This window comes from Vitis riparia, chromosome 1 (genome assembly GCF_004353265.1).
Source record: "Vitis riparia cultivar Riparia Gloire de Montpellier isolate 1030 chromosome 1, EGFV_Vit.rip_1.0, whole genome shotgun sequence".
Classification (NCBI taxonomy): domain Eukaryota; kingdom Viridiplantae; phylum Streptophyta; class Magnoliopsida; order Vitales; family Vitaceae; genus Vitis; species Vitis riparia.
Genome location: NC_048431.1, coordinates 19107400 through 19134867, shown reverse-complemented (window position 1 = coordinate 19134867; position 27468 = coordinate 19107400). Strand labels below are relative to the sequence as shown.

At 40.3% G+C, this 27468-nt stretch overlaps 1 protein-coding gene across 1 annotated transcript; it reads right to left on the bottom strand.

The window, feature by feature from the left end:
- Positions 1–887: 887 nt before the first annotated feature.
- On the bottom strand, positions 888–1457 carry LOC117920786 (mucin-7-like). The gene is made up of 2 exons (XM_034838422.1): positions 1174–1457; positions 888–1047 (listed from the first exon to the last, which is right to left on the bottom strand). The coding sequence occupies exons 1-2, from the start codon at positions 1455–1457 to the stop codon at positions 888–890; spliced, it is 444 nt and encodes a 147-aa protein (XP_034694313.1).
- Positions 1458–27468: the final 26011 nt, after the last annotated feature.

Sequence of the window (27468 nt, the reverse complement as noted above, 5' to 3'; positions counted from 1 at the left end):
TCTTATTTCACAAGTTGGATTCCACAACTTGCGAAATTGCTCGATGATTAATTTCTTATGTGATTTTCTTCTTTGCATCCTCGTTTGGCTTTGACAAAGGGTTATGAAGCTCCAAAACTTAGTTTCTTCATGAATTTGAGCTTCAACTGGCTTTGCCATGAACTATACAAAGATCTCCCTCATTCTTGGATTGCTTTAGTGATAAAAAAGCTATGAAAAACACCAAAACTTAACACAATTTGATAAGAAACGATTGCAAGGGTCCTTAACATGCCAATTGAGTTAAAAGGTAATAACTACTACTCAAAAGTGTTTAAAATAGTTGATTACAAGCTATAAAATAGCACTTTTTGAGTAGTAATCAACGGGGCAATACCCAAAGCATAATACAAACTCTAAGTCAAGTAAAAATACAAAAATTCAATTTCTCCCATTTCATTTTGAGAATTTTTCTTGATAACCATGAAGAGTATTCAATTTTTTTAAAAAAAAAATTAAACAAAAAGTAACTAAATTACCATTTAAAACTTAGCATTATAAACAATACTTCCTTCCTCAACCCCCCCCCCCCCCCCAAACCATGCTGAACATTGCCCTTAATGTTTGAAGAGCAATTGAAAATAAATGGAGGAAGTGGTACCTCCTGAGTGGAATAGAGTCTGAATTGTATAGGAGAAACCACATGATTAAAAAAAAAAAACATAATGAGGAGAGGAAATAAATAAAAATATGCTAAGTATACTAAAAAATGATGGATATGTATTACTTTAAGAAAGTACAATATGAAATATGCACATGTAATACATCCAATCCTAGTATATAAAACTTAAAAAACATGGGATTAACAGTTCTACTGTAATAAGTAAATACAAAAAATAGATAGATGATCAGGTAGTGGTGGAAGGATCATGTGAAGACGATGGCTCTACTGTGGTCTCTTGAGTGCTCTGGATAGGAGTCTCGTCCTCTACTGTAGTAGTCTCTTCATGAGGCATAGTTTGCTCTGCTAGAGTAGCCTCCTCAGATGGAGCTATAAGCTTTGATGGGCTAGGCATATCATGCTCAAGTGGTGGCAGAATACCCAAATGCTATTGTATCTGCCTAATGATGGCAGTATGCTGGGTTCGCATGGCAATAAGCTAATCCTGATGTGCACGTATGGCTGCCATCTACTGGAAGAGAACACCTTGAGTGGTGCTCAATGTTTGTAATGTATGACATGGGCCTCTAAACTCTAAACTGGATATGCTGATAGATGACTCAGATGGAGGAGGTGCTGATGTAGCTGGTACAATTGGTGGGGCTTCAGAAGTGGTAGGAGGAGTAGAGGATGTAGCCTCAGGCATGGGCACTATAGAAGGTGCTACAAGGGCAAGTGGTACGATCTCTATAGGCATCTCAGCCTGCTGTGCCTGTGGTGGTTGCTCATCCTGTAGTGGCTCTGGAGGTGCTGGCATATCTGAGGCTCCTTGAGGTGCAACATAAGCCGTCAAATGATTCTATTTGTCAAGAGTGAATGGCTCTCGGCAAATGCGGTGGCGCTCAAGCTGAGGCTCAGAAGAATAGCCCAAATGCTCTAATTTCTAACAGAGCAGCCTGGGAAAAAGTAATGGAATGACATCTGCTCTCTAAAGCTTCCTCCTGCGGACCTTCTTTTCAAAGTAGAGAAGAGAGGTCATAATCAAATGATGAGGGCCAAAGTAGTAACCCTCATATATCCAGAATAAAGCCTCCAATATAGCTCATCTCCTCTGCACCATATGCTGAAGTGGAAATATATTGGAGCGCAACACCACATCTACAAGGAGCATCCCAGGTAGAAGCTTCTTCCTAAGAAGAAATGAGCGTGTAGAGGTCCCCCTGGACAATATACGGACCATGTCCCTCTGAGAAAAATAAGACTACTCTCTGAAATATGTTGGACTCACATGCTCATATGGAAGATGTAAGGCCTCTACAATGTGTCTAGCTCCAATGATACCTTGGTGTCCATCAATAGTGAAGTGGATGACAGTAGGATCTCGGACGCGACGAGTGATCATAGACTGATAGAAGTCTAATGCTACTCTAGGATATAAGAAGTCCCTAGGAGTCATCAGGTGTTCCAAATGGTATCTCTGCAGTAGGTGGAATGAATCTCTAAGCTCCGGCTGTTGTCTGAAAGTCTCTATATCAAAACATAGCTCGGAGTGGAATGGTCTGGCTCTATAATCCAAATTTCCTTCAATAGGTGGCTGTGTAACCATAAGTCATCTGATAATTGTTTCTAGAGCCATCCTAGAAGGAATCTGGGACTCTATAGCAGGCGGCTGAGGCTGTGGAGGTGCAGATGACTCTCCTAGGCCTGAAACTTTGGCTTTCTTTATAGAAGGGCGTTTAACCGATCTCTTAGAGCGCGGAGTGCTTTCCTCAGGTGTAGTGGGTGGTCTCCTCGTCTCATACCTGCGCTAAGGAGGGTTAGATGGAACTCCACCCCCAGAAGATGGAATGGCAGGGGCCTGTGGTGCCTTAGATGTGGAATCCCATGCAAATGAAGCTCTTGGCCTTGGATTGCTAGCTGATGGAGACGCGGCTTGGGCTCCTCTTGTCTTGGCCATGGCTGAAATGGAGATGAATTGCTTGGCTTGTGTTCCTTTGGGTGCGTGTTAGGTGCTCGGAGGTGCTTCCTCTTCAGATGCACGACCTCAGGGCTTCCAATGGAGGAAATGCTCTGGACTTTTGAGTTTCTCAACTTGATAGGGCTTTTCGCAACTTGGAGTGGTTGTGCGAAATGAAAATGGAAGACATCAGAGGTTTAAATAGGAATTTAAACAATGGTTGGCATTTTCGCAAGTTGCCTGGAATTCGCAAGTTGCCCAATTTCACAACTTGATTCACAAGTTGATTCGCAGGCTGCAAAAATGGATTTTGAACTTGCGAAATGGCACACGTGTTCCTGGAGGTGCTTTCGCAAGTTGAATAGTGGACTTGCGAATTTGTGCTTTTAGGATTTCTCAAGTTGGTCCCCATTTTCCCAAGTTGGAATTTCAACTTGCGAAATTTTTGAAAGTTGAAATATTGCTATGTTTTTTCAGGCTTTTTCTCATTCTTTAGTTCTTTGAGGCTTTCTTCCAATTTTTTTGAAGTTCCTCCTAATTTTGATCATCTAAAAAGTCTAAGTTAGATCAAAATAAAATAAATTAAAGCTAAAATTAAAATTAAAATTAATAATAAAGCTTTTAAATCAACAAAATTGAAACAAAAAACATGGACTTTGGTTAGTCTTCAGAAAGACTAAGTCCATCTACCCCTTTTTGGTTAAGATTGTTGTGGCTCAAGGAGACTGACTTCCTCTTTGTTTTGATTGAAAGGCTCCATGAATGGCTTGAGACGGTGGCCATTGACTTTGAAAGTGTTTGTGCTGTTGGAATTGAGTAGTTCCACTACTCCATTGGAATGCACTTGGTAAATAATGAAAGGGCCTATCCACCTTGATTTTAGCTTTCCTGGAAAGATGTGGAGCCTAAAGTCATAGAGTAAGACTCTTTGTCACTTTTGAAATTCTTTGTTAGAGATTAACTGATCATGCCACCTCTTCATCCTATGTTTTGCAACTTTGGAATTGATGTAGGCATCATTTCTCAATTTCTCCATCTCATTAAGGTCTAAGCACCTCTTCATCCCCGCTCTGTTCAAGTCCATGTTTACCTTCTTAATTGCCCACCAAGCCTTGTATTTAACTTCACAGGGAGATGGCATGCTTTTCCATAGACTAGGCAATAAGGAGACATGTCAAGAATAGTCTTGTAAGTTGTTCTGTATGCTCATAGTGAATCATGGAGCTTAACAGACCAATCTCTTCTGCTCGTGTTCACCACCTTCATCAATATATTCTTGATTTCCCTGTTTGCTAACTCAACTTGACCAGAAGTCTAAGGGTGGTAAGGTGTAGCTACCTTGTGCTTCACCCCATACTTCACTAAGAGAGTTTCAAAAGGCTTGTTGCAAAAATGAGTACCTCCATCACTGATTATGGCCTTGGGCACCCCAAATCTTGTGAAGATGTTCTCTTTGAGAAACTTGAGAACAACTTTGTGGTCATTGTGTTTACACGGGATTGCCTCAACCCATTTAGAAACATAGTCTACCCCCACCAAAATGTAAGAGTTACCAAAAGACATAGGGAAAGGTCCCATGAAGTCAATGCCCCAAACATCGAAAAGATCAACTATTAAAATGGGGTTCATAGGCATTTGGTTCCTACGTGTTAACTTCCCAAGCCTTTGGCATCTATCACAGCTCCTGCACATGGTGTGAGCATCCTTGAAAAGTGATGGCCAACTGAAACCTGATTGCAACACCTTCATGGCTGTTTTTTGAGAGGTAAAGTGGCCTCCACATGCGCTTTCGTGGCAATGACTGAAGATCCCATGTTGCTCTTGTTCAGGGACACACTTCCTTATTATTTGATCTGCACAATACTTGAAAAGAAAAGGTTCTTCCCAATAGTAAGCATGAATTTTTACAAAGAAGTGCTTCCTATCCTATGCTTTCCACTCACTTAGAACTTCATCAGTAACTAGATAGTTAGCAATATGAGCATACCAAGGAGCATCTTCTAACAACATGAGTGACTCCTCTGGAAAATCATCATTAATAGGTAAACCATGGGAATTATGCGCTATAGCCAGCCTTGAAAGGTGGTCAGCTACAACATTCTCCACTCCTTTCTTGTCTTTGATTTGGAGATTGAACTTTTGTAGTAAGAGAATCCATCTAATCAACCTTGCTTTTGCATCTTGCTTTGTCAATAAGTACTTCAAAGCCGAGTGGTCAGTGAAAACCACAATGAAAGACCCTACTAAATAAGCACGAAATTTGTCTAAGGAAAAAACTACAGCCAACAATTCTTTCTCTATGGTTGTGTAGTTTCTTTGCACTTCGTTCAATGTTTTTCTTGCATAGTAGATCACATAAGGCTTTCCATCCTCTCTTTGACTAAGAACAACTCCTATAGCAAAGTCACTGGCATCACACATCACTTCAAAAGGTAGTTGCCAATTAGGAGCTCTCATTATTGGAGCAGTTGTCAAAAACTACTTCAGTTGCTTAAAAATATTTTGACATCTCTCATCCCATACAAATTTAGCATCCATGACTAATAGTTCACAAAGAGGCTTTGAAAGTTTAGAGAAATCTTTAATAAACCTCCTGTAGAACTCAGTATGGCCAAGAAATTGCCTTACTCCTTTTACAGTTGTTGGGGATGGCAATTTGACAATAAGTTCCACATTTGCTTTATCAACTTCAATGTCTTTCTTGGAGATGATGTGGCCAAGGACAATTCCTTGATGTACCATAAAATGACATTTCTCCCAATGAAGCACTAAGTCATTTTCAATGCATCGGTTCAAAACAGCTTCCAAGTTGACTAAGCATTCCTCAAATATGCTTCCATATATGGTGATATCATCCATAAAAACTTTCATAATACGCTCCACCATATCATTGAAAATGCTTAACATACATCATTGGAATGTTGTAGGTGCATTGCATAAACCAAAAGGCATTCTTCTGTAGGCATATGTTCCGAATAGACATATGAAAGTGGTCTTCTCCTGGTCTTCAATATCAATTTCTATTTGAAAATACCCGGAGTAGCCGTCCAAGAAACAATAGAAATGATGGCCTGAGACTCTCTCCAGCACTTGATCAGTAAATGGCAATGGAAAATGATCCTTCCTTGTCACAACATTCAATTTTCTATAATCAATACACCACTGTGATCCCTTATCATTTTGCACCACTGTGATCCCTGAATTCTTTGGCACTACTTGAGTAGGACTCACCCATGGGCTATCTGATATGGGGTAGATAATACCGGCCTGAAGTAGCTTAAGAACCTCAACTCGCACCACCTCTTGCATATGAGGATTCAGTCTTCTTTGAGGTTGACGAACTGGCTTAGCTTCTTCTTCCATGTATATATGATGTGTACAGACTAAAGTGTTGATACCTTTCAAGTTAGATATTTGCCAACCTATTGCTTTCTTACATCTCCTAAGAACTTCAAGTAAACACTCCTCCTGAGGAGTGGTAAGAGATGAAGATATAACAACAGGACACTTCTTATTCTCTTCTAGGTATGCATACTTCAACTCCGTGGGTAGTGGCTTCAGAATAAGTTTTGGGGCCTCCTCTTTAACAACTTCTTATGTCTCCTTCTCATTGAACAAAGGTAGAATTTCTTCTATCCTCCTCCAAGGTGGTAGAGTAGCAAGCATATCTGAGGGTTTAGGTAACCCTTCATCAAGATTCCCAAGACTTTCATTCAACTCTTCTTGTATTTTCTGATTACAATGCTCCTCCACTAAAGTGTCAATGATGCACACCTCTTATGGACCTTCTTCTTCTTCCAGATTGATTGGCTTCTTGCACATATAGAAGATATTGAGCTCCAATGTCATGTTGCCAAACGTGAGTTGCATAAGTTCATTCCTACAATTAATGATTGCATTTGATGTAGCTAGGAATGGTCTTCCAAGTATGACAGGAACATAATTAGTTCCTTTGACAATTGGGTCTGTATCAAGAACAACAAAATCCACTGGATAGTAGAAATTTTCAACTTGAACTAAGACATCTTCAATCATCCCTCTTGGAATCTTCACTGATCTATCTGCTAGAGATAGAGTGATTGATGTTGGCTTCAATTCACCAAGTCCCAATTGCTTGTAGACAGAGTATGGTAGCAAATTCACACTTGCCCCCAAGTCCAACAAAGCTTTCTCTACTAACTCCCCTCCAATCATCACTGAGATGGTAGGACAGCCCAGATCTTTGTACTTCACTGGAGACTTGCACTGTATGATGGCACTTACTTGCTCAGTCAAGAAGGCTTTCTTATTCACATTCAACCCTCTTTTGATAGTGCACAAGTCTTTCAAGAATTTTGCATAAGTCGGCACTTGTTTGATCATGTCTAGCAACGGGATGTTGACCTTCACTTGCCTCAACACTTTAAGAATTTCTAATGCATTGTTGATTCCCTTTTTCCCATGCAAAGCTTGAGGAAAATGTGGAGGCATGTGTTTCTTTATCACATCTTCATTGATAACTATCTTCTCCGGATCTTCATTCACTGTTGAATCATGGTTCTCTTTCCTTCCACTGCTCGTTTTATTCTTTCCTTTGATTTCCTCCATCTTCTCTGTCTCTTTTTCACTCTCTGTTTCATCATGTGGCTTGGGTGTTGGAAGCTCAACCTCTTTACCACTCCTAAGAGTGATCATGGCTTTGACGTCCCTCACCTGTGAAGATTCTCCCTCGTGAGCCTCTACTTCATGGATACCCTTGGGGTTTTGGTGAGGTTGAGAAGGAAACCTTCCCTTCTCTTACACTGTGTTAAGGTGGGTGAGCCTTGAGATTGAGTATTGGAGATTATCTATCTTCTGAGATAGATCATTTTGCAATCCATCTATCATTTTATTCAACGTATTCTCTACATTGTAGATTCTTTGACTGAGTTGAGCATTGATGGATTTCTGGTCTCCAACAAAATATCCCACTACCTTGCTTAGATTCACTATTTCTTGCTCAAGATTTGAAGCTTGTTGAGATGCTTGGCCTGGTTGCATGTACTGAAGTGCTCTTGGTTTCCAGGAGAAATTTGGATGGTTCCTCCAATTTGAATTGTAGTTATTTTCATATGAAGCATTATTATTGGGCTTGAATTGTCCAATAACATTTGCTTGATCTCCAAACATTTCTCTAATAGCTGGAATTATAGGACATTCCTCCACCAAGTGCTCATAAGATTGACAAATGAAACAGGGCATAACTTGCACTAGTGTTTCAGAAATGGCTTGCACTTCACGTATCTTTGTCAGTTCTAGCTCCTCTAATCTTCTTGTCATAGCTGCAACTTTTGCTTTCATGTCTATATCTTCGTTCAAGGTATACATCCCAGCCTTAGCATTAAGAGCATTTGGTTGAGACTTCATTCTTCCCACTTCTCCCATGTTCGATTCATCCCATCCTCTTGAAACTTCAGCAACATAATTCAAGAAATCCATGGCTTCCTCCGAATTCTTACTCATGAAATCTCCTCCACACATAGTCTCTAAGAGTTGCTTCATTGAGGAAGACATACCGTCATAAAAGTACCTCACCAATAGCCATGTATCAAAGCCATGGTGAGGACAAGCATTGATAGCTTCCATGTATCTCTCCTAGCACTCATAGAATTTCTCATTCTCCTTAGCTGAGAAATTTGAAATTTGACTTTTCAAGCCATTGGTCCTATGAGTAGGGAAAAATTTCTTGAGAAATTTAGCTTGCAAATTAATCCAAGTTCGGATACTCCTTGGCCTTAAAGAATTAAGACAAATCTTGGCCTTATCCTTCAGAATGAAAGGAAATAGCTTTAGCCTCATCAAGTCGATTGAAGCTCCTCCCTTTTGGAATGTATTACAAACATCTTCAAATTCTTTGATATGTGCGTAGGAATTCTCACTTTCCATCCCATGGAAAGTAGGTAGAAGTGGCACAACATGCGGTCTGATTACTAGCTGCTCTATAGGAGGCATTATGCATGATGGTGCACTCATACGAGGTGGGTGCATGCGGTCCTTCATTGATCTAAATGCATTGGGATTGTCTTGCTGACCATGGTGACTATGCTGATCTTCAGGTGTAGCTTCCATGATGTTCAAGCACAATTCCAACTCTGTTTTGTGAGGTGTTTCAATTTTTACAAGTCTTCCTCCACTATCTCGTATCCAATATGGCATACACAACTAGTAACAATTGTAACAAAAAAAAAAAAGAAAACAAAAGAAATCAATACTATAAAAAAAAAAAAAAAACTAAGATTAACTAAGAACTAAATTAAAAGATAGGCTAAAATATGAACAAGTAAAAGAAACAATTAAAAGGAGTTAGTAAAAGAAAAGAAAAGTCACCAAACTTGTGATGAAGATCACAAGTGTTTTGGAAAAGGTTATATCACTGTAAAGTTGGCACCATCCCTGGCAATGACGCCATTTGATTCGTGCCCAGCTGGTGTACGCCTTATTGATTGGTGTTCAATCAACTGGTGTGCTTTGATTTCAGTCCTCAAACGGGAGTAATCAACAAAATTTATAAACCTATTTCACCATATACTAGGGTAGCATTAGCTAGCATAGCATAGTGGCTCTAGGATCGTCCACAGGGATGGGTTTTCAAATTACAACTGATATTAGTTCAAAAACTGAATTGGTGCTTTTTCTTTTCAAGGTTAGCTTTAAAAGAAAACATAAGTATGTGTGAAACAGTTGGTTTTAAGTGAAACCAAAAATAAAGTAGCTGAAGTTACTTACAAAGAAAAGTGTTTCTTGGAGTTTTAGATTACTAAGCTCAAGTTCCTTATACAAAAAGGGAGATTCTGATCACTTGAATCTTTTCCTCGCATTGAGGATTTAACATATAGTTATTTCCCAAACCGGTGCGGTACAAATGCTTCCCCTTAATGGTTTCAAGCACTAAATCCCTGTCACTAAATCATCTTGCAATGGTTCATACCTCTCACTTGGTATTGGCCATTCAAGGGATCCTTAACCTTGGATTACCCATCGAAAGCTCGCAAGAGATAACTAATGGATGTCTCCTGGGAGTCCAAAAGCTTACCAAGTGTTGGCTATTCTAAATAATCCTACCTTTAAACCACCTCCCAGAGGCTCGCAAGAGATAAACTAGTGTAACTCAATGGACGGAGTCCACTTGCCTTACCAAGTGTTAACCCAGGTGATTTTAAGGGATTTTAAGTTAACTAAAAGATAAAAACCATTAACGGGTCACACTTTCTCTTCATTAAAAACTGAAACAACAAAACTTCCACTTTTGTATCCGAAACTTTACCTAGCATCCTTCACTCCAAGGAACAAAAAGCCTAACCACTCATCCTCTAGGAAAACATCCTCAGAGTTTGATTTGCTAGAAATAAAAATAAAAGAGAAAACAAAGTGAGAAGGTAAGGCAGAGCAGAGCTCTATGTATTACTTTTGAAAAACTATACAAAAGTTTGTCTCTGAGAAAAACTCCCGAGATATCTTAAAAGAAAATTACAATAGATCTTATATAGAGAGGCTATTCACCCCTCCTACTAACTTCCCAACCAAGAAAACTTGTCATTGGTGGGTTACAAGGAGAAAATAGGGATTTACATACAAATATCTGAAGATAAATATCAAATGGAGTCGGTGCGCAAATATCTCAGATTATAGGTGGATTTTGCAAGTTCAAATGCAACTTGCGAAATTTTCGTAAGTTGGAATTGTCCAATTTGCAAGTTGAAATTATGGTTTCGCAAGTTGTGAAATTGTCCTGCAACTAATTAGCTCTTTGTCCTGCAGCGATTCCTTTCATCTTCCTACTTTCCAAGTTGCGAAAATTTCGCAAGTTGGATTCCACAACTTGCGAAATTGCTAGATGGTTGATTTATTCTGTGATTTTCTTCCTTGCATCCTCGTTTGGCTTTGGCAAAGGGTTATGAAGCTCCAAAACTTAGTTTCTTCATGAATTTGAGCTTCAATTGTCTTTGCCATGAACTATACAAAGATCTCCCTCATTCTTGGATTGCTTTGGTGATCAAAAAGCTATGAAAAACACCAAAACTTAACACAATTTGATTAGAAACAATTGCAAGGGTACTTAACATGCCAATTGAGTTAAAAGGTAATAACTACTACTCAAAGGTGTTTAAAAGAGTTGATTACAAGCTATAAAATAGCACTTTTTGAGTAGTAATCAACGGGGCAATACCCAAACCCGCCTCGAGTTTTAAAAAAAATTCCCAAATCCGTTTATTAAAATTGAACCCTGTCTCATTAGGGGTGGGGTGGGTACCCAGAAAAACCCGCCCCATTGCCATCCCTAAGCATGTGCTGGATATGGAAATGGTGAAATACATGGCAAAGGATATATGTGGTGGATGACATGTCAAATGTGATATTAAATGATGATTAAACAATGAAACGAATAAGTCACCCCCTATATTTCCAAGTATTCTATTAATATTTTTTTTTTTAAGTAAAAGTTTTGTATGTTATGAACTTATAGAGTGACATGAAAGCATTTATATAGAGATGTTTGTTAGCATTTTTTTTTTTTTTTGGGTCAAGGCTGCCTGTATGATCTTATAGAATGCCGTGAAAACATGTGTATAGGAATATTGTTTATTAGCATTCCACTAGATGTTTTATTTATTTATTTTAACTCTAGGCCTTTTTCTATAAACTTATATTTGGTTATGAAAAAGTACTAAGGACAAAAGACAGTGTTAAAAAATTAATTTTTTTATTTAATTTATTGTGAAAAATATGAAATAAAATCAAATATAATTAATAGTTCAAAATTTATAAATTTATAAATTATTTAATAGAAAAAAATAAATAAATAAAATGAGTTTGAAAAAGTCATACAAAAATAAACTGTAAACTTTAAAGTGTATATGATGGGAACTTGCTAATAAACTATAAACATATTTTTAAATCATGAAATTGATATATTTATCCTTATAAATTATAATTGAGGCAAAAAAATGTTGAGTAATAATGGACGTCGTGGAATAGTAAAGGAGATCGTAGAAATAATTAGAACAAATGGATATCAAAAGGTAAAATGAAAATGTGGACTGAACAATAAATTAATTATTTTTATTTATTATTTAAAGTTATTTTTTACTTTAAATCATACCATTAAGTTATTTTTATTAAATATATTTAATTCATTTAATGACTTAAATTAAGTTATTAAGTTGGTTTATCAAACATGTAATTAGTTTATCTTGAATGAGTCAAACCCAAATGTAACCAATATTAGATCAAGTGGAGTTGGGTAATAAACTAATTAATTCAAATAAGTTTTTATTTAATTAAAACTAATCAATTGAATATGATTTGTGGAAGGGTAAGAAATAACCCCAATGGCAGCTTGCTAACTGATGATCAAAAGAAAAAAAACTACTAATTATAATATATTGAAGCCAAATTTAATGCATCAAAGCTACAATTTGATCGAATCTAATAAATTGTAAGAGCTCGTTTCCATAACCTAAGATCAACTTCAAGCTCATTTTTCCAATGTTTTTCTTTTTAAGCTTTTTTTAGAGGTTGATAAATAAATGGGAAGCTGCTGCTGCCTATTGCCTTTTGACGTCGGAGTGACGTGATATTATCGTGATTGATTGAGATTCATGGTTTCACATGTATTACTTGATGTGTATTTGATAATTATTCATGAAATTTTGTTAATGAACTTTGAATAAAAATCTAGAAAATGGAAAATTGGATTACATTTAGGCTAAAATTCAAAGAACCATTTAGCCTCGTGCTTCTAGGATTCAAATTGTGGAAACTTGCAGGCTTCCTTTCTAGGCTTACAATTGTATGTAATCAGAGATCTTTTCAAATATATCAATTTTGAAGTCAAGACGTACACATGCTAAATCTCATCTAGATATTTCGTGTTGGCATAGATTTTGAATCATTACATGATCCATGTCAATTCCAAGATTAATTAATTGGGTTGGCATAGATTTTAAATCATTACGTGATCCATAAGGGAAGCAACACAATAATTGGGTTGGGATAGATTTTGAATCATCACATGAATCATTAAATGTTGTATAACATATGCTTCACACAATCCACATGTGTATTAATTAAATAGTACTTCGATAAAATTTATGTGGTACGACATTCTTATGTTACCCAGATCATGCAAGATTATCTAGATGATTTCATTGGAATTCTCTAAAAATCACATAATCTTTTGGGACAGCTTTTTAGGTTTCTTTCCAGATTGCCTTAATAACAAAGATTTCCATTTTTTTTTCTTTTTGTATTTAATTGTAAAGGAAAAAATTTATACTTCAATTAAAGTTGGAATTGGCGTGTTTCATATTACTTTGAATGGAATCAAAGATATTTTTCACAAGGCATAAAGTCAAAAGAACTTATGCATTTGTTAGAGAATCAAAAGTACCTTCCTCTAGCTTTACGAAATAGGCTACTCGTATTGTGTTTTAAAAATGGGTCATGCTTTGGTACCCATATATCCTTTTTGGTACCATACCTCAAATCTTCCACCAATGACATTTTGCCACATGTTAGGTTTGTGAATAAAAAGAAAAAAAAAAAGTTGTTATGTGGGTTACCATCCGGTCAACTCCCATGCCAAAAAATAAAATAAAATAATCCAATACAACACAAAAGTTTTAATTCTTTACAACATCCAATAATATAAAATGATGAATTCTTTTATAAAATTTGAAAAATATTGAATAATTTTAAAAAATACAAATTTTCTACAAAAAGAAATTAGAATTTATTTTATTTTGTAATATAAAGTGATAAATCGATGAGGTGAAGGAAAAAAATTTAAAATAAACTAAATATTGTAAAAAAAAAAAAAAAATCGATAACAAAATGTATAAATTGAGAGTTAATTAATTAATTTAATTTTAAATTTAACTTATTTGTGGAAAAATTGGATGAATATTGAAAATGCAAAAAATAATATAATTGGTTTAAGAAGTAAAAAAATAAAATAATTGAATAATTTCAATGAATTGTAAGTCTAATTAGACTTCTATAAAAAAATGAAATAAATTTAAATAAGCATACATTGCTCAAACATTAAGATAGTTATGTACTCAATTGAAAATTTCAGTAATAAAATAATTATTATAATTTACATTTAAATACATAAAATATTCATTCATAATATTGAAAATGCAAAAAATAAATATAATTAGTAGCAATATAGAATTTCACACTCGCTAAATTTTTTATCATTTTGATTTTTCAAAAACTTTTAAAAGTTCAAACAAGTAGACAATAGAGAATCCTCAAATTGTTATCCTCCATGCTAATTATTTAGTATTTTTGGATTATGATTATTTTTTTCATCCATTAAACAACCCATAAGTGTAATTAACCTATTTAAACAATATTCAAACCATATGAAGTTCCCAAAAGTTTTTAAAAATTCAAAAAAGTAGAGAATTGGAAGGGTACGAAGAATGTGAGGACTCCTCACATTCTTCGTACCCTTACTAAATTTTTACTATTTTAGGATTTGGATTTTTCCGAAAATCATTTGACCACCTTCTTAAGTGTAATGAACCTATTTAAATAATATCCAAGCCATATGAAGTCCTCAAAATTTTGAAAAAGTTCAAAAAAGTGCAAAATGGGAACCTCACATTCTTCGCACCCTTACTAATTTTTTTAGTATTTTTGGATTTTGATTTTTTCGGAAATCATTTGACCGCCTCTTAAGTGTAATGAACCTATTTAAACAATATCCAAGTCATATGAAGTCCCCAAAATTTTTAAAAAGTTCAAAGAAGTGGAGAATAGTAAGGGTACGAAGAATATGAGGATTCCTCACATTCTTCATACCCTTGCTAATTTTTTAGTATTTTGGATTTTGATTCTTCTGAAAATCATTTGACCACCTCATAAGTGTAATGAACCTATTTAAACAATATCCAAGCTAAATGAAACCCCAAAATTTTTAAAAAGTTCAAAGAAGTGGAGAATGGGAAGGGTACGAAGAATGTGAGGATTCCTCACATTCTTTGTACTCTTATTAATTTTTTTTAGTATTTTGGGATTTTGATTTTTCCGGAAATCATTTGACCACCTCCTAAGTGTAATGAACCTATTTAAACAATATCCAAGCCATATGAAGTCCCCAAAATTTTTAAAAAAATTCAAAGAAGTAGAGAATGGGAAGGGTACGAAGAATGTTAGGATTCCTCACATTCTTCATACTCTTGCTACTTTTTTTGGTATTTTTGGATTTTGATTTTTACAGAAACCATTTGACCACCTTCTAAGTGTAATGAACCTATTTAAACAACATCCAAGCCAAATGAAGCTCCCAAATTTTTTAAAAAGTTCAAAGAAGTGGGGAATGGGAAGGGTAATAAATTAAGTTATTAAGTTAATTTATCTTGAATTAAGTTACTAACTTAATAACTTAAATTGAGTTATTAAGTTGGTTTATCAAACACGCAATTAGTTTATCTTGATTGAGTCAAACGTAACCAATATTAAATCAAGTGGAGTTGGGTAATAAATTAATTAATTCAAATAAGTTTTTATTTAATTAAAACTAATCAATTGAATATGGTTTGTGGAAGGGTAAGAAGTAACCCCAATGGAAACTTGCTAACTGATGATAAAATAAAATAAAAAACTATTAATTATAATATATTAAAGCCAGATTTAATGCATCAAATCTGCAATTTGATCGAATCTAATAAATTGTAAGAGCTCGTTTCCATAACCTAAGATCAAGATCAAGCTCCTTTTTCCAATGTTTTTATTTTTAAGCTCTTTTTACAGGTTGATAAATAAATGGGAAGCTGCTGCCTATTGTCTTTGTAGGAACCTCCCCTAGACAGACACATGGCAGTCTGCCTTAACCTTTCAAGGCACCCTGGCGTGGGACACGTGGCATCCCTTCGCCTCTGTCTAGACGTGTTCCATCAGCTAGGAACATCCAGTCCGGATCCAACAGTCAATGGCCGGTTGCCTCATGCTCTTCGAAAACTACATGACGCGTTCCAAACAGTGTCCCTGATTGTACTCTACAGGCAATCACCCTTCTTCCCATCATAGGCATGCTTGATGGGACATCCCCATGTTTTTTCAGGCGACCTACCATGCTATGCACTACGCCACCCGCAAAATCAAGCGACAAGTAAGACGCCAGGTCATCCCACCAGCAATCTCTATCAGTCACCTAAAGGATAATGATTGCTCTGCCACTCTTTGAGCAATCATGTCATCATGATTGTAAAAGTCAAAAGACTTCACCAGCCTAGATGTGACAAGGCTCTAGGCATTATAAAAGCTTCCCACAACACAATGGAAAAAGGGGGGAGGGAAGAAAGAGCCACTGAAGGAACTCCCAAGAGGAGAAATTCTCTATTATTGTCAATCTAACTAGAGCTTCGGAGGGTGTGTCCGGACAACCTATCAGGACATCTTTTGCAGGGGAGTGGAAGAAACCACCACTCTTAGTTGATTGAGCGTTGACGTCAGGGAAATATTGCATTCCTAACGGGTTGTGACATCAACATTGGCACCGTCTGTGGGAACACGGTTTACGAAGATGTCCACACCCTCAAGAAGTCGTTCATCAACCATGGGTGATGAAGGTTATTTTTATTGGCGTGAAAGTATGGAAAGACGATAGCAAGAAAGCGAGCAGTAAGTACAAGCCCTGCTCTAAGAAACAAGGAGACTCAAAGAAGAAAATGACGTGTTTAGAATCCAGATTTCATCTTTAGGGCCTCCTCGTGACCAACGATCGAGGGGCCAAGGGACAAACTCCAGACATGACCAAGAGGCCACATATCCTGGAAACGCGGAACCCTCCCCTAATGTGCATGGTGTATGGCCTAATGAAGGACCCTTACCTACGTATTGCGCACCGTAAGACGAAAGCTCGGACTCCACTCGTGTCTCATCAAAGAGGCAATGTGATAAGAGACCCCAGTTATTTGATGCGATGCGTGCGAGGTTAGGACCACAGGCACCTGGTAAAGATGGGCCGCATACAGCCACGACCTAGGAGGCATATCCTGGTCCCTTAGCCGCATCCATCACACAAGGTTATCCCCTACACCAACCACTACGACGAGTTGGAGGAGATTCGGCAAATGAGCTCTCCTCGAGCTCCATCAATAGGCGATTGGACGACATGCTCTCCACGCCTTTTAGCTCTCGCATTATCAATTATGAGCCCCCAAGAAGGTTCCTTGTGCCAAAATTTTCCGCGTATGATGGATCCAATGATCCATTTGATCACATCATGCACTACCGGCAACTTATAACTCTTGATATAGGGAACGACGCGTTGTTATGCAAGGTCTTCCCCGCCAGCCTCCAAGGCCAAGCTCTTTCATGGTTTCATTGACTCCCCATGAATTATGTTGATAATTTATGGGATCTATCGGAGGCCTTTGTGGGGTAATACCTGTGCTTGGCATGAAATAAACAGAATATTAGCACCCTGCAAAACATAAAAATACAAGAAAATGAATCCCTGGGGGAGTTCGTGAAACGATTTGGACAAGCTATACTACAAGTGGAATCAGCATGGACGCTGTCCTCCAAATTTTTAAGTAGAGCATATGTCCGAGTACGTCATTCTTCGAATCCATTGCCAAAAACCCCTCAGAACTATGGATGATCTGTTTCGATGTGCGAAAAAATATTCTATCCTAGAAAATGATGTCCGCGCGACCACACAATAGATTTTAGTTACTAGCCAGTCGACTAGGAACAACGCAACAAGGAACCTCAAGTCTTCAAGTCAACAAAGGCCTCCTAGCAGAGGACAAGGCGAGCAACGCCAGCTAAACCAATCCCCGCTCACCCCCCTTACTGTTTCATATGAAAAACTTCTCCCCATGATCCACGAGCTGTTCAACTTTAGGTGGCCAGAACCACTAAAGACGGACCTAACCAAGAGAGATCATAACAGAAAGTGTGCTTATCACAAAGAGCATGGACATACCACGGAGCAGTGCAGGAGTCTCCATTACCTGGTGGAAAAACTCATAAAAGCAGGACATCTAAAATAGTACGTTCACTTAAGAGCTAGAAATAAAGAAACTTCCCATAACCCCTGTTGTTCCTAGAGCCATAATCAACTACATCCATGGTGGACCCTTGGACGAAGAATACAACTCCAAGCGAAAGAGACAAAGGCTGCTGCGAGCCGCCTCAGTTCGAGAACATGCTAGATCCATCCAGCCTAGGCTAGCTAGCGAAAGCATTCACCCAATAGATGGAGTAATCATCTTTCCTCCAGTGGACCCTGTCCAAGTGTTGTAGCCACACCGACACGCCCATATCCTAACACTAGGAATTGGTGACTTCAATGTGAGATGAATTCTAGTTGACCCAGGCAGCTCGACAGACCTCTTGCAAGTATCAATAATAAAACAAATAGGATTCATCCCCTCTAGCTTGGAGAACTCAGGACGGATATTGTCAGGATTCAATAGGGCTTCAACAACGTCCATTGGGGATATTGCGCTGCCAATCCAAGCAGGACCAATCACTCTTAATGAGCAGTTCTCAGTGGTAGAAGATTTGCCCCCCTTCAACGCCGTCTTGGGGTGTGCCTGATTACACAACATGAAAGCTATCCCTTCCACATACCATCAAATGGTAAGTTTTATCACCGAAAATGGACAGATTAGTCTCTATGGTAGCCAATTGGCTGCCCGTCAGTGCTACCAAATACCACAAGAGGCCGGATCCAGCAACGATCATGAATCTCCTCCGAAGCAAGCAAACGCGCCCGATCAATAGCAATTACAGTACCCGACGGATAAAGATCCCCTGGTAGCAGATCCCATGAAAACCATTCAGATTTTGGAGGAAGAAAATCGTTTTACTTACGCCAGTTCCTTCTTGGAACCAAACGAGGCGCAGCGCCTCGAAGACACACTCCAACAAAACAAAGATGTTTTCTCATGGACACACTTCGACATACCTGAAATCCACCCATCGGTTGCATCCCATCAACTCAACGTCCTGCCCTCATCAAGACCTATCCGAAAAAAGATCCGACGATTTCATCCGGATATAGAAAATTATTCAAAATGAGGTAGAAAAATTGTTGGCAGCCAAGTTTATTAGGGAAGTTGAGTATCCAAAGTCGTTGGCAAACTTAGTGGTAGTCCCCAAGAAGGAAGAAAAATGGTGAGTATGCGTTGATTACACTAACCTCAATGACGCATGCCCTAAAGATAATTTTCCACTGTCGCGGATAGACTAAATAGTGGACTCCACCGTCAGACATGGGATGCTCTCTTTCCTAGATGCCTTCTCCGGATACCATCAAATCCTTATGGCTCCGGCAAATGAAGAAAAGACTACCTTTATAATGCCGCACGGACTTTATTGCTATAAGGTCATGCCATTCGGGCTTAAAAACGCTGGAGCCACTTACCAAAGGTTGATGACTAAAATCTTCAAGCCTTTGATCGGTCACACGATAGAGGTATACATAGAAGAGTAAGTCCGACACTTGTAGAAAGTCTTCCACTTGCTAAGAAGATACGACATGAAGCTCAACCCGTCTAAATGCGCATTTGGTGTAAGCGCAAACAAAATCCTAGGGTTTATGGTCACCCAGAGGGGAATAGAAGTTAGCCAAGACCAAATTAAGGCGGTCATGGAGACACCCGCTCCTAGCAACAAAAAAGAGCTGCAACGCCTCACCGACAAGCTCGTTGCACTAAGACGCTTCATAGCCCAATTCACAGACAAGCTGCGACTCTTCTTCCTGTTGCTAAGGGAAGCCGATGCAACAGGATGGACAGACAACTGCTAGAACGCATTCAAGAAAATCAAGCATTACCTTACACAACCACCCATTCTGAGCAGCCCTCAGCCCGGCGAGCGGTTATACATGTACTTAGCAGTATCTAACTGGGCGGTCAGCGTTGTACTGTTTCGTTGCCTATCCCACAAAAAGCAGAGACTTGTTTACTACATCAACAGAGCGATGGCCGATGCAGAGACTAGGTACTCAAAGATGGAGCAGACGGTCTTAGATTTGCAAAGCGCCGCTCAAAAACTCCGCCCATATTTCCAAGCTCATCCAGTAGTCGTGCTCACCGACAAGCCCCTCCGAAGTATCTTGCATAAACCAAACCTATCAGGAAGAATGCTCAAATGAGCCATAGAATTGAGCGAGTATGAGATTGAATACCAGCCTGGGCTGTCCATGAAAGGACAAGTCATGGTTGACTTCATAGTTGAAGTTCCCTAGCAACCTGCCCAAAACATGGAATCATGCAAGGTGGGATGGTGGACCTTGCAGGTCGATGGGGTCTCTTGGTTGTTAGAATCCGAAGTGGGCCTCCTTTTAAAATCTCCGACTGGTGAACAATTGGAGCAGGCCATCTGGCTCAGATTCCCTGCATCAAACAATGAAGCCGAATACGTAGCCATTCTATTTGGATTAAACCTCGCATTCACACTTTCCGCCTCTAAACTCAGGATCTATAGTGATTCTCAGCTCATTGTGGGACATATACAAAAAGAATACGAAGCCAAAGACGAACGCATGTCTCAATACCTGATGAAAGTGAGAGACTTCTTGAAACAGCTGGACGAATGGGCTATCGAGAAGATCCCCCGGTTAGATAACATACAGGCCGATGCCTTGGCAGGAATAGTTGCTTCACTTCCCATAAGAGAAGCCATATTGCTACCCATACATGTCCAAACCACTCCCTCCATCGTAGAATCACCTATCTACAGCGCTATCGAAGAAAGCCAAGGGTGGACAGCACCATAAAGCAATATCTTCGGACAGGTACCCTGCCTGAGGATTCCAAGCATGCACATAGGATTCGGGTGCAAGCTGCCCACTACACCTTGATTGGAGATTACCTTTACAAGCGATCTTTTGGAGGCCCGTACCTCAGATGCTTAGACCATTCGGAAGCTCAATATGTGTTAGCAGAATTGCATGAAGGCATTTGCGGCAACCACTGAGGAGGCCGATCCTTAGCACATCGCACCCACTCGTAAGGGTATTATTGGCCCACTATGAAGCAAGATGCAGAAGCTTATGTCAAGAGGTGTGACAAGTACCAAAGATATGCGCCCATCCCACACATGCCATCCGAAACACTTAACCCGATAACAAGCCCCTAACCATTCTCACAATGGGGAATGGACATAGTGGGACCCTTGCCTATCGCGACAACACAAAAGAAATTCCTACTCATTGCCACTGACTTTTTCAGCAAATGGGTATAGGCGGAAGCTTATGCCAGCATCAAAGACAAAGATGTCACAAAGTTTGTTTGGAAAAACATCATATGCCGATTTGGAATTCCCCAAACGATTATAGCTGACAATGGGTTGCAGTTTGACAGTACTACCTTCAGGATTTTCTGTTTATAGCTCAAAATCAAGAACTTATATTCCATGCCTTAGTACCCCCAAAGTAATGGGCAAGCAGAGGTAGCTGACAAAACTCTACTATCCGCATTATGGAAAACACTAGAGCAAGCCAAGGGAAAATTAGTGGAGGAGTTGCCTGACGTCTTATGGGCTTACCGAACGACACCTAGATGACCAATAGGAAACACTCATTTCGCTATCGCATACAGGATGGACGCAGTCATCCCTACGGAAATAGGCATGCCCACAGCCAGGACCGCCGTGCAGGGTCATAGGGATGAATGGCAAGAACTTGTAAAGCACCTAGACTGGGCAGACAAAGAAAGGGAAAGCGCGCCCATCCGGATGGCTGCCTATCAGCAAAAGGCGACAACTCACTACAACTGTAAGGCACGACCCCGCACCTTCAAGGTCGGAACATTCGTCCTCAGAAAGGTCTTCGAAAATATAGTCGAAAGAGGGGTCGACAAGTTCCAAGCGAATTGGGAAGGCCCCTACATTGTCTCAAAGGCAAGTGAGAGTGGAGCCTATCACTTGCAGAAACTAGACAGAACCCCTTTACTCCGTTCGTGGAATGTGGCTAACTTAAAGCAATACTATCAGTAAAGGCAAAAAAGGAATGAAGATCAAGAGAAAAATAAAGGAGTGTTGTATTCATGATTATAGATATAATAAAAATTGTCTTTACAAATCATCACCCAGACCATTCGCAGCAAAAAGAAAGCTATACGGAGAAATTACATAAAGAAGGCGTTGTCTCATCGAGGGGGCCCCCCGGGTATCTCATCCTCGTTATCAAAAGGAAGGGAGGGAATATTGTGCATGATGCCATTTTTCTTCATACAACAACGGTAATCAAAGAAGTACCTTTCATCCACCTGTTTCTGATACTCCGCCTCTAACTCCTTCTTCTAAGCGACGAACCCAACCTCTAGCTCCTTCTTCTTAGTGACGAACCTCGCTTGTAACTCCTCAATCTCTTTCTTTTGAGCCGCAAGTCCAGCTCGGAGCTCCTCTACCTCTGTCTTTAACTGGGAGTTCTCCTGCTCGGCCCTTTTAAGCTTGGCCTTCGCAGCTTCGCTCTCTTTCTTTAGCTTATCTGCTTCAGCCCGAAACGTTTCCCTCTCTCACTCAGCTTGTTTTAGAGCCTTGGCTCCCTCCACAACAACTTTTCGGGCAACAGTGAGATCAGTCTCTACTCGCTCCAACCTTGTGCGCAAATCCTCGCCACCACCCAAGCGGTGGGTGATTCGTTCCCAATTGGTGTCTCAGCTGATTCATGTCCTCTCAATGGTCCCTGACAGTGGTGCCATTTGATTCGTGTCCAGCTAGTGTCTTGATTTCAGTCCTCATACGGGAGCAATCAACAAAATTTATAACCTATTACACCATGTACTAGGATAGCCTTAGCTAGCATAGCATAGTGGCTCTAGGGTCGTTCACTAGGATGGGTTTTCACTTCACAATTGATATTAATTCAAAGATGAATTGGTGTCTTTTCATTTCAAGGTTAGCTTTAAAAGAAAACATAAAGATGTTTAAACGAAAAAGATTTGGTTTTAAACTAACCAAAAATAGTAACTGATTTTACTTACAAAGAAAAGTGTTTCTTGAAGTTTAGATCACTAGAATCAGGTTCCTCATACAAAAAGGAGAGTTTCGGTCACTTGTTTCTTTTCCTCGCATTAGAGAATTAACATATAGTTAATTCTCTAACTGGTGTGGTACAGATGCTTCCCTTTAATGGGTTCAAACACTAAATCCCTCTCACTGATGCACCTTGCAATGACTCATGCCTCTCACCCAGCATTTGCCATTCAAGGGTATCTTTAACCTTGGATTACCCGTCAAAAAATCGCAAGAGATAACTAATGGATGTCTCCTTGGAGTCTAAAAGCTTACCAAGTGTTGGCTATTCTAGAAAATCCTACCTTCAAACCACCTCCCAAAGGCTCGCAAGAGATAAACAAGTGCATCTCAATGGATGGAGATCACGTGCCTTACCAAGTGTTGGCCCAGGTGAGTTAAAGGTGTTTTAAGTTAACTAAAAAGATAAAAACCATTCACGGGTCACACTTTCTCTTCATTAAAAACCAAAACAACAAAACTTTTAATTTCTGCATGAAGAAACTTACCCGGCTTTCTTTACTCCAAGAGACGAAGAGCCTAGCCACTCATCCTCTGAGGAAAAATCCTCAGAGTTTGATTGGCTAGAAAGAAAACTAACGAGAAAACAAAAATATGAAGAAGAAACAGAGCAAGTCCTCTGTTCGTCGATTTCACATATATTATATGATCGATGATATATTCGATGTTCTGTGTAAAGGAAATTACAAACTATATATAAGAGGTTATTCACCCCTTGTTCTTGCTTAAATACTAAGGAATCTTATGATAGGTGGGTTACAAGGAGACTTTGGGGATTTACACAACAAATATCTAAAGCAAAATATCCCAAAATATCTCAAAAATGTCGGTCAGAAATATCTCAAGATGTCGGTCGAAAATATCAGGAAGCTTCAGAAGAACACCGCTATCAGAAGATCCGGATATGTATATCCAGAGAAGTTGAAACGTCTTCCTCTCCCATCTGGATGTGAGATATCCAGATGTAAAATGTCGGCGCATGGCTCACATCCGGATGTAAAATGTCAGCGCAAGGAACTCCGGATATGAAATATCCGGAGAAGGTGGAAAGTCGGCCGGATAGAATTCTTCCCCGGGTGGAATGAGCTATGCTGCGTAAAGGGGACCGTCCGCGTGTGCAAGGTGTAGGGACCCCTCTCCCGGATGACACGGAGCGCGCAAGGCTATCCGGATCAACTCCATCTGGATTCCCCAAGAGGACATGTGGCGCGCTCCCCCTATCCGGACTCCCTCAGGGAGAGGCACACGACACTCGTGAACATCACACCCGGACGATAGTATATCCTATCCGGATATGTTGTTCGGATCATTGTTTCGCCGCCATCCTGTCCGAACGCCCTGTTTGGACATCTTTTACTCCTTGTATTCCAGATTTGCTTATGGCAAAGGACTTCAAAGCTTCGGTTCTTCATGTTTCTAAGCTTTCCATTGCTTTGCCATGGATTCCAAAGAACTCTCCTCAATCTCTGATTGCTTTGGTGATCAAAAAGCTATCAAAACACCAAAACTTAACACAATTTGATTAGAATTGATTGCAAGGGTCCTTAATATGTTAATTGGGTTAAAAGGTGATAACTACTACTCAAAAGTGTTTAAAAGAGTTAATTACAGGCTATCAAATAGTACTTTTTGAGTAGTAATCAGTGGGAGACGAAAACCCGCATAGCCTCGGCAACCTTCAGCCACTCGAAAACCAACGTGCGCTGCTGCACCATGTTGCGGATGCCAGCCACCAACTAGAAGAAACAATCGAAATAAGGTTAGCACCAGCTGCAAAGGTATACATCAATTTGGAGAGGGGGCAAAATAGGAGAAATAACCACTTTTGTAGTCTTCGACACCGTGCAGTCCTGTAATTGCTGGATGCTAGAAACTACAGACTTAAGCATACCAAAAGGAAGCCTGGCTGAAACAAAGGAAGGAGGGTTGCAGCCTAGGTTCACTGATATCCGCTTGGTAAAGGGGAAGAAGTCTAACATCTTGGTAGAGGGCGGTTCGACATCGGTAAAGCACGACACGCGCTTCAGCATCTCCATCATTTCCTCCTAGCTTGGAAGGGAAGCGGATGCAAGAGTATTTTTTTGGTCCAAGACCTCCTTAGTAGGAGCAGTACCATTAGAGGCCCCTCCTGGGGCCGGGCCAGCCTCTTTCTCAACAGCAGGCGAGCTGCTAGGCCCTGCAACATCTAGTGGAGGCATTGGCATTGGAGGAACCTCTCTCTCGGGTTCCTCCCGAACACCCTCCGAGCAAGCCCTTTTGGCTGGGGGGGGACCATGTCGATCGCTTCATGAAGGCGTTTGTGGTGCCTCTTCTTGAAACCAACTCTCAAGTCAGTCGACATGTCCTCCTCTTCTTCTTTCAGCTCTCTTATAACTCCGAGAGCTATAGACTCCGGCTCGGGCTCAGAAGGGCAAGTCCCCAGATCACTGATATTGAGCCTCAAGGAACTAGAGTCATCCTCAGAAGCTTGAGTAGAGCTATTTGCTAAATTAGACGAGAAGAGGGTAGAGGTAGACGGAGATTCAGGAGTCGGAGTCGATGCCTTGATCGCTTTTACAATAGTCTTCTTCTTCTCAGCTGAAGGACGAGTCGTAGACGATGAGGCATGACCCTTCTCATCAGGCGCTCTCCTTAATTTTCCCTCTTGACTTTTTTTCTCCTGCTACTCAAGACGCTCCTGGTGAGCCTTCGTGTCAGCCTCACGCGCCTCTTCATAAAAGGAAAGGTCCCTCAAGACAAAATGCTCCCCGGGCACCACCTCCTTAGGCAACCACCTATGGATGATGTTAAGGACGTACGGTTGGGGCTCCCGGATAACCGCAAGCAGATTCCGAGCAGAAAGGAGCGTCTGGTGGTTTATTTCGCTGGCAGTGATTTCGAATAGTTTGTTCAAGCGGATGAACAAAGCCTTCTCTACCCACTCGACCAATCGACACCTCTTACCTAAGCCTACACTAGCCAAGACAAAGAATGTTAGCAACCTAGTGGCACTAATTCAACAACTTATATTAACAGGGAATGGGCACTCAAAGCCATCCCTACCTGGAATCTTCAACGAACAGTTAAGACAAAAATCCCTTTCTGGATGTTCCATCAAGCCAGCCCACGATCCTTTGACCAGTACATGCCCCTTGGCTCCTCCTTTATTCTAGTCAAGGAGGCTCATCACTAACTGAAGGGACGAGATGAGAGCGAACATGCTGAAGATGTCATTTTTGCCCTTTTTGATGGTATAGATGAAAAGGACCTCCAGTAGGGAAAGATCCAAATGGAAGAGCATATTCAGGATGCTGCACCCTATTAGCACCCGAACGATGTTGGGATGAATGTAGATCGGAGTGATTTAGGTGTAATGAAGAAACTGATTGAAAAATGACCGAAGGGAAAAACATAGCCTCGTGTTGAACTATTCTTTGCTAAAATAAATGGCATTGTGTTTGGCCTTCTCTGTGGGCATTGGATCCCCCTCCTTTAGCTGAATAGAGACGCCATTTGGAAGACAGAAACTATCGCGGAACTCCTGCTCATTGAGAAGCTCAATAGGCTTCTCCTGTAGGGGCGTCCAGAACTCACGGCTATTCGTCCACCCTTCCCACCTTGCCCAGTCGTGCTGGGCAAGACAGTGTCCTTTTTTGCAGGCATATTGGAGCGTTGGGTCGAGTTGAACCTGCATGGCACAATGCCAATAGTTAGAAAGCAGCCACCCAACCCTACTGCCCCGAAGACAACGCCCCAAGGAACCTCACTGGGTAATATGCTCGATTCAGTGGCCTCCCAAATCAAGAATCCCGATTCCACTGATCGATTCTTAACCCTAGCCAGGGACTAACCCGCTGCAACTTTCAAACACACCAAAGGACGAAAAACGCCTAGCAGACTCAACAAAGCCTCAAAACGCGAAAAATAACCAAGATTAACCCTAACGAGGGCCACCAGGGTGCGACACCAATAGAGTACATTGGCCCAGAACAATCCCATACCCTCCTCTACAAATTCCGACAAAGTCATTTCCTAACCCACCGAAACTCTCAAATGTCACCACAAACCCCCAATCGCAAACAAACACTCCAATCAAGGAAAAACGGAGAATAGGAGACGCAGAAGAGAAATGGGGAATGTACCTGTCGAGTGCTTACAGGAAGAAAATGAACCGAACCACGGCCGCCTGAGTTAACCGGTTGAGAAATCCCGAAGAAAGCGCTGCTGTGTGAAGCCCAAGATCACTACCTAAGTATGGTCGGAATAAAGCAAAGGGGAAGCGTAGAGTGAAAATGAGAGAAAAGTACTATCAAAGAGAAATTAGCTTCCTATTTATGGGATAAAATCCCTAGGAACCCTAAACGACAAGGCGCCCAACCGCACTCCATTCGAAGCGACACACTGCCTAGTAGCAATTTCAAGAACGACGTCTTGTCATAAATGTCTTGCCCATGCGCCACGTGTCACGCAATCCTTGAAAAATTTTGAAGAAATCATTTTAACCCGCCTTTTATGTCCGGACAAAACAAACAGGTTAAAATGGGGCATTGTAGGAACCTCCCCTGGACAGACACGTGGCAGCCTACCTTAACCTTTCAAGGCACCCTGGTGTGGAACATGTGGCATCCCTTCGCCTCTGACCGAATGTGTTCCATCAGCTAGGAACATCCAGTTCGGATCCAACAGTCAATGGTCGGTTACCTCATGCTCTTCCAAGACTACATGACGAGTTCCAAACAGTGTCCCTCACTGTACTCCGCGGGCAATCACTCTTCTTCCCATTAAAGACATGCTCGATGGGACATCCCCATGTCTTTTCAATCGACCTGCCATGCTCTGCACTACGTCGCCCGCAGAATCAAGCAAC

What these genes read in the sequence shown, in the direction of transcription:
- LOC117920786 (XM_034838422.1), bottom strand. Translation starts at nt 1,457, where the DNA reads ATGCCAGCACCTCCAGAGCCACTACAGGATGAGCAACCACCACAGGCA. An exon ending in ACTCAAGGTGTTCTCTTCCA is followed by an intron (nt 1,048 to 1,173) that starts GTAGATGGCAGC and finishes TGATATGCCTAG; the next exon opens with CCCATCAAAGCTTATAGCTC.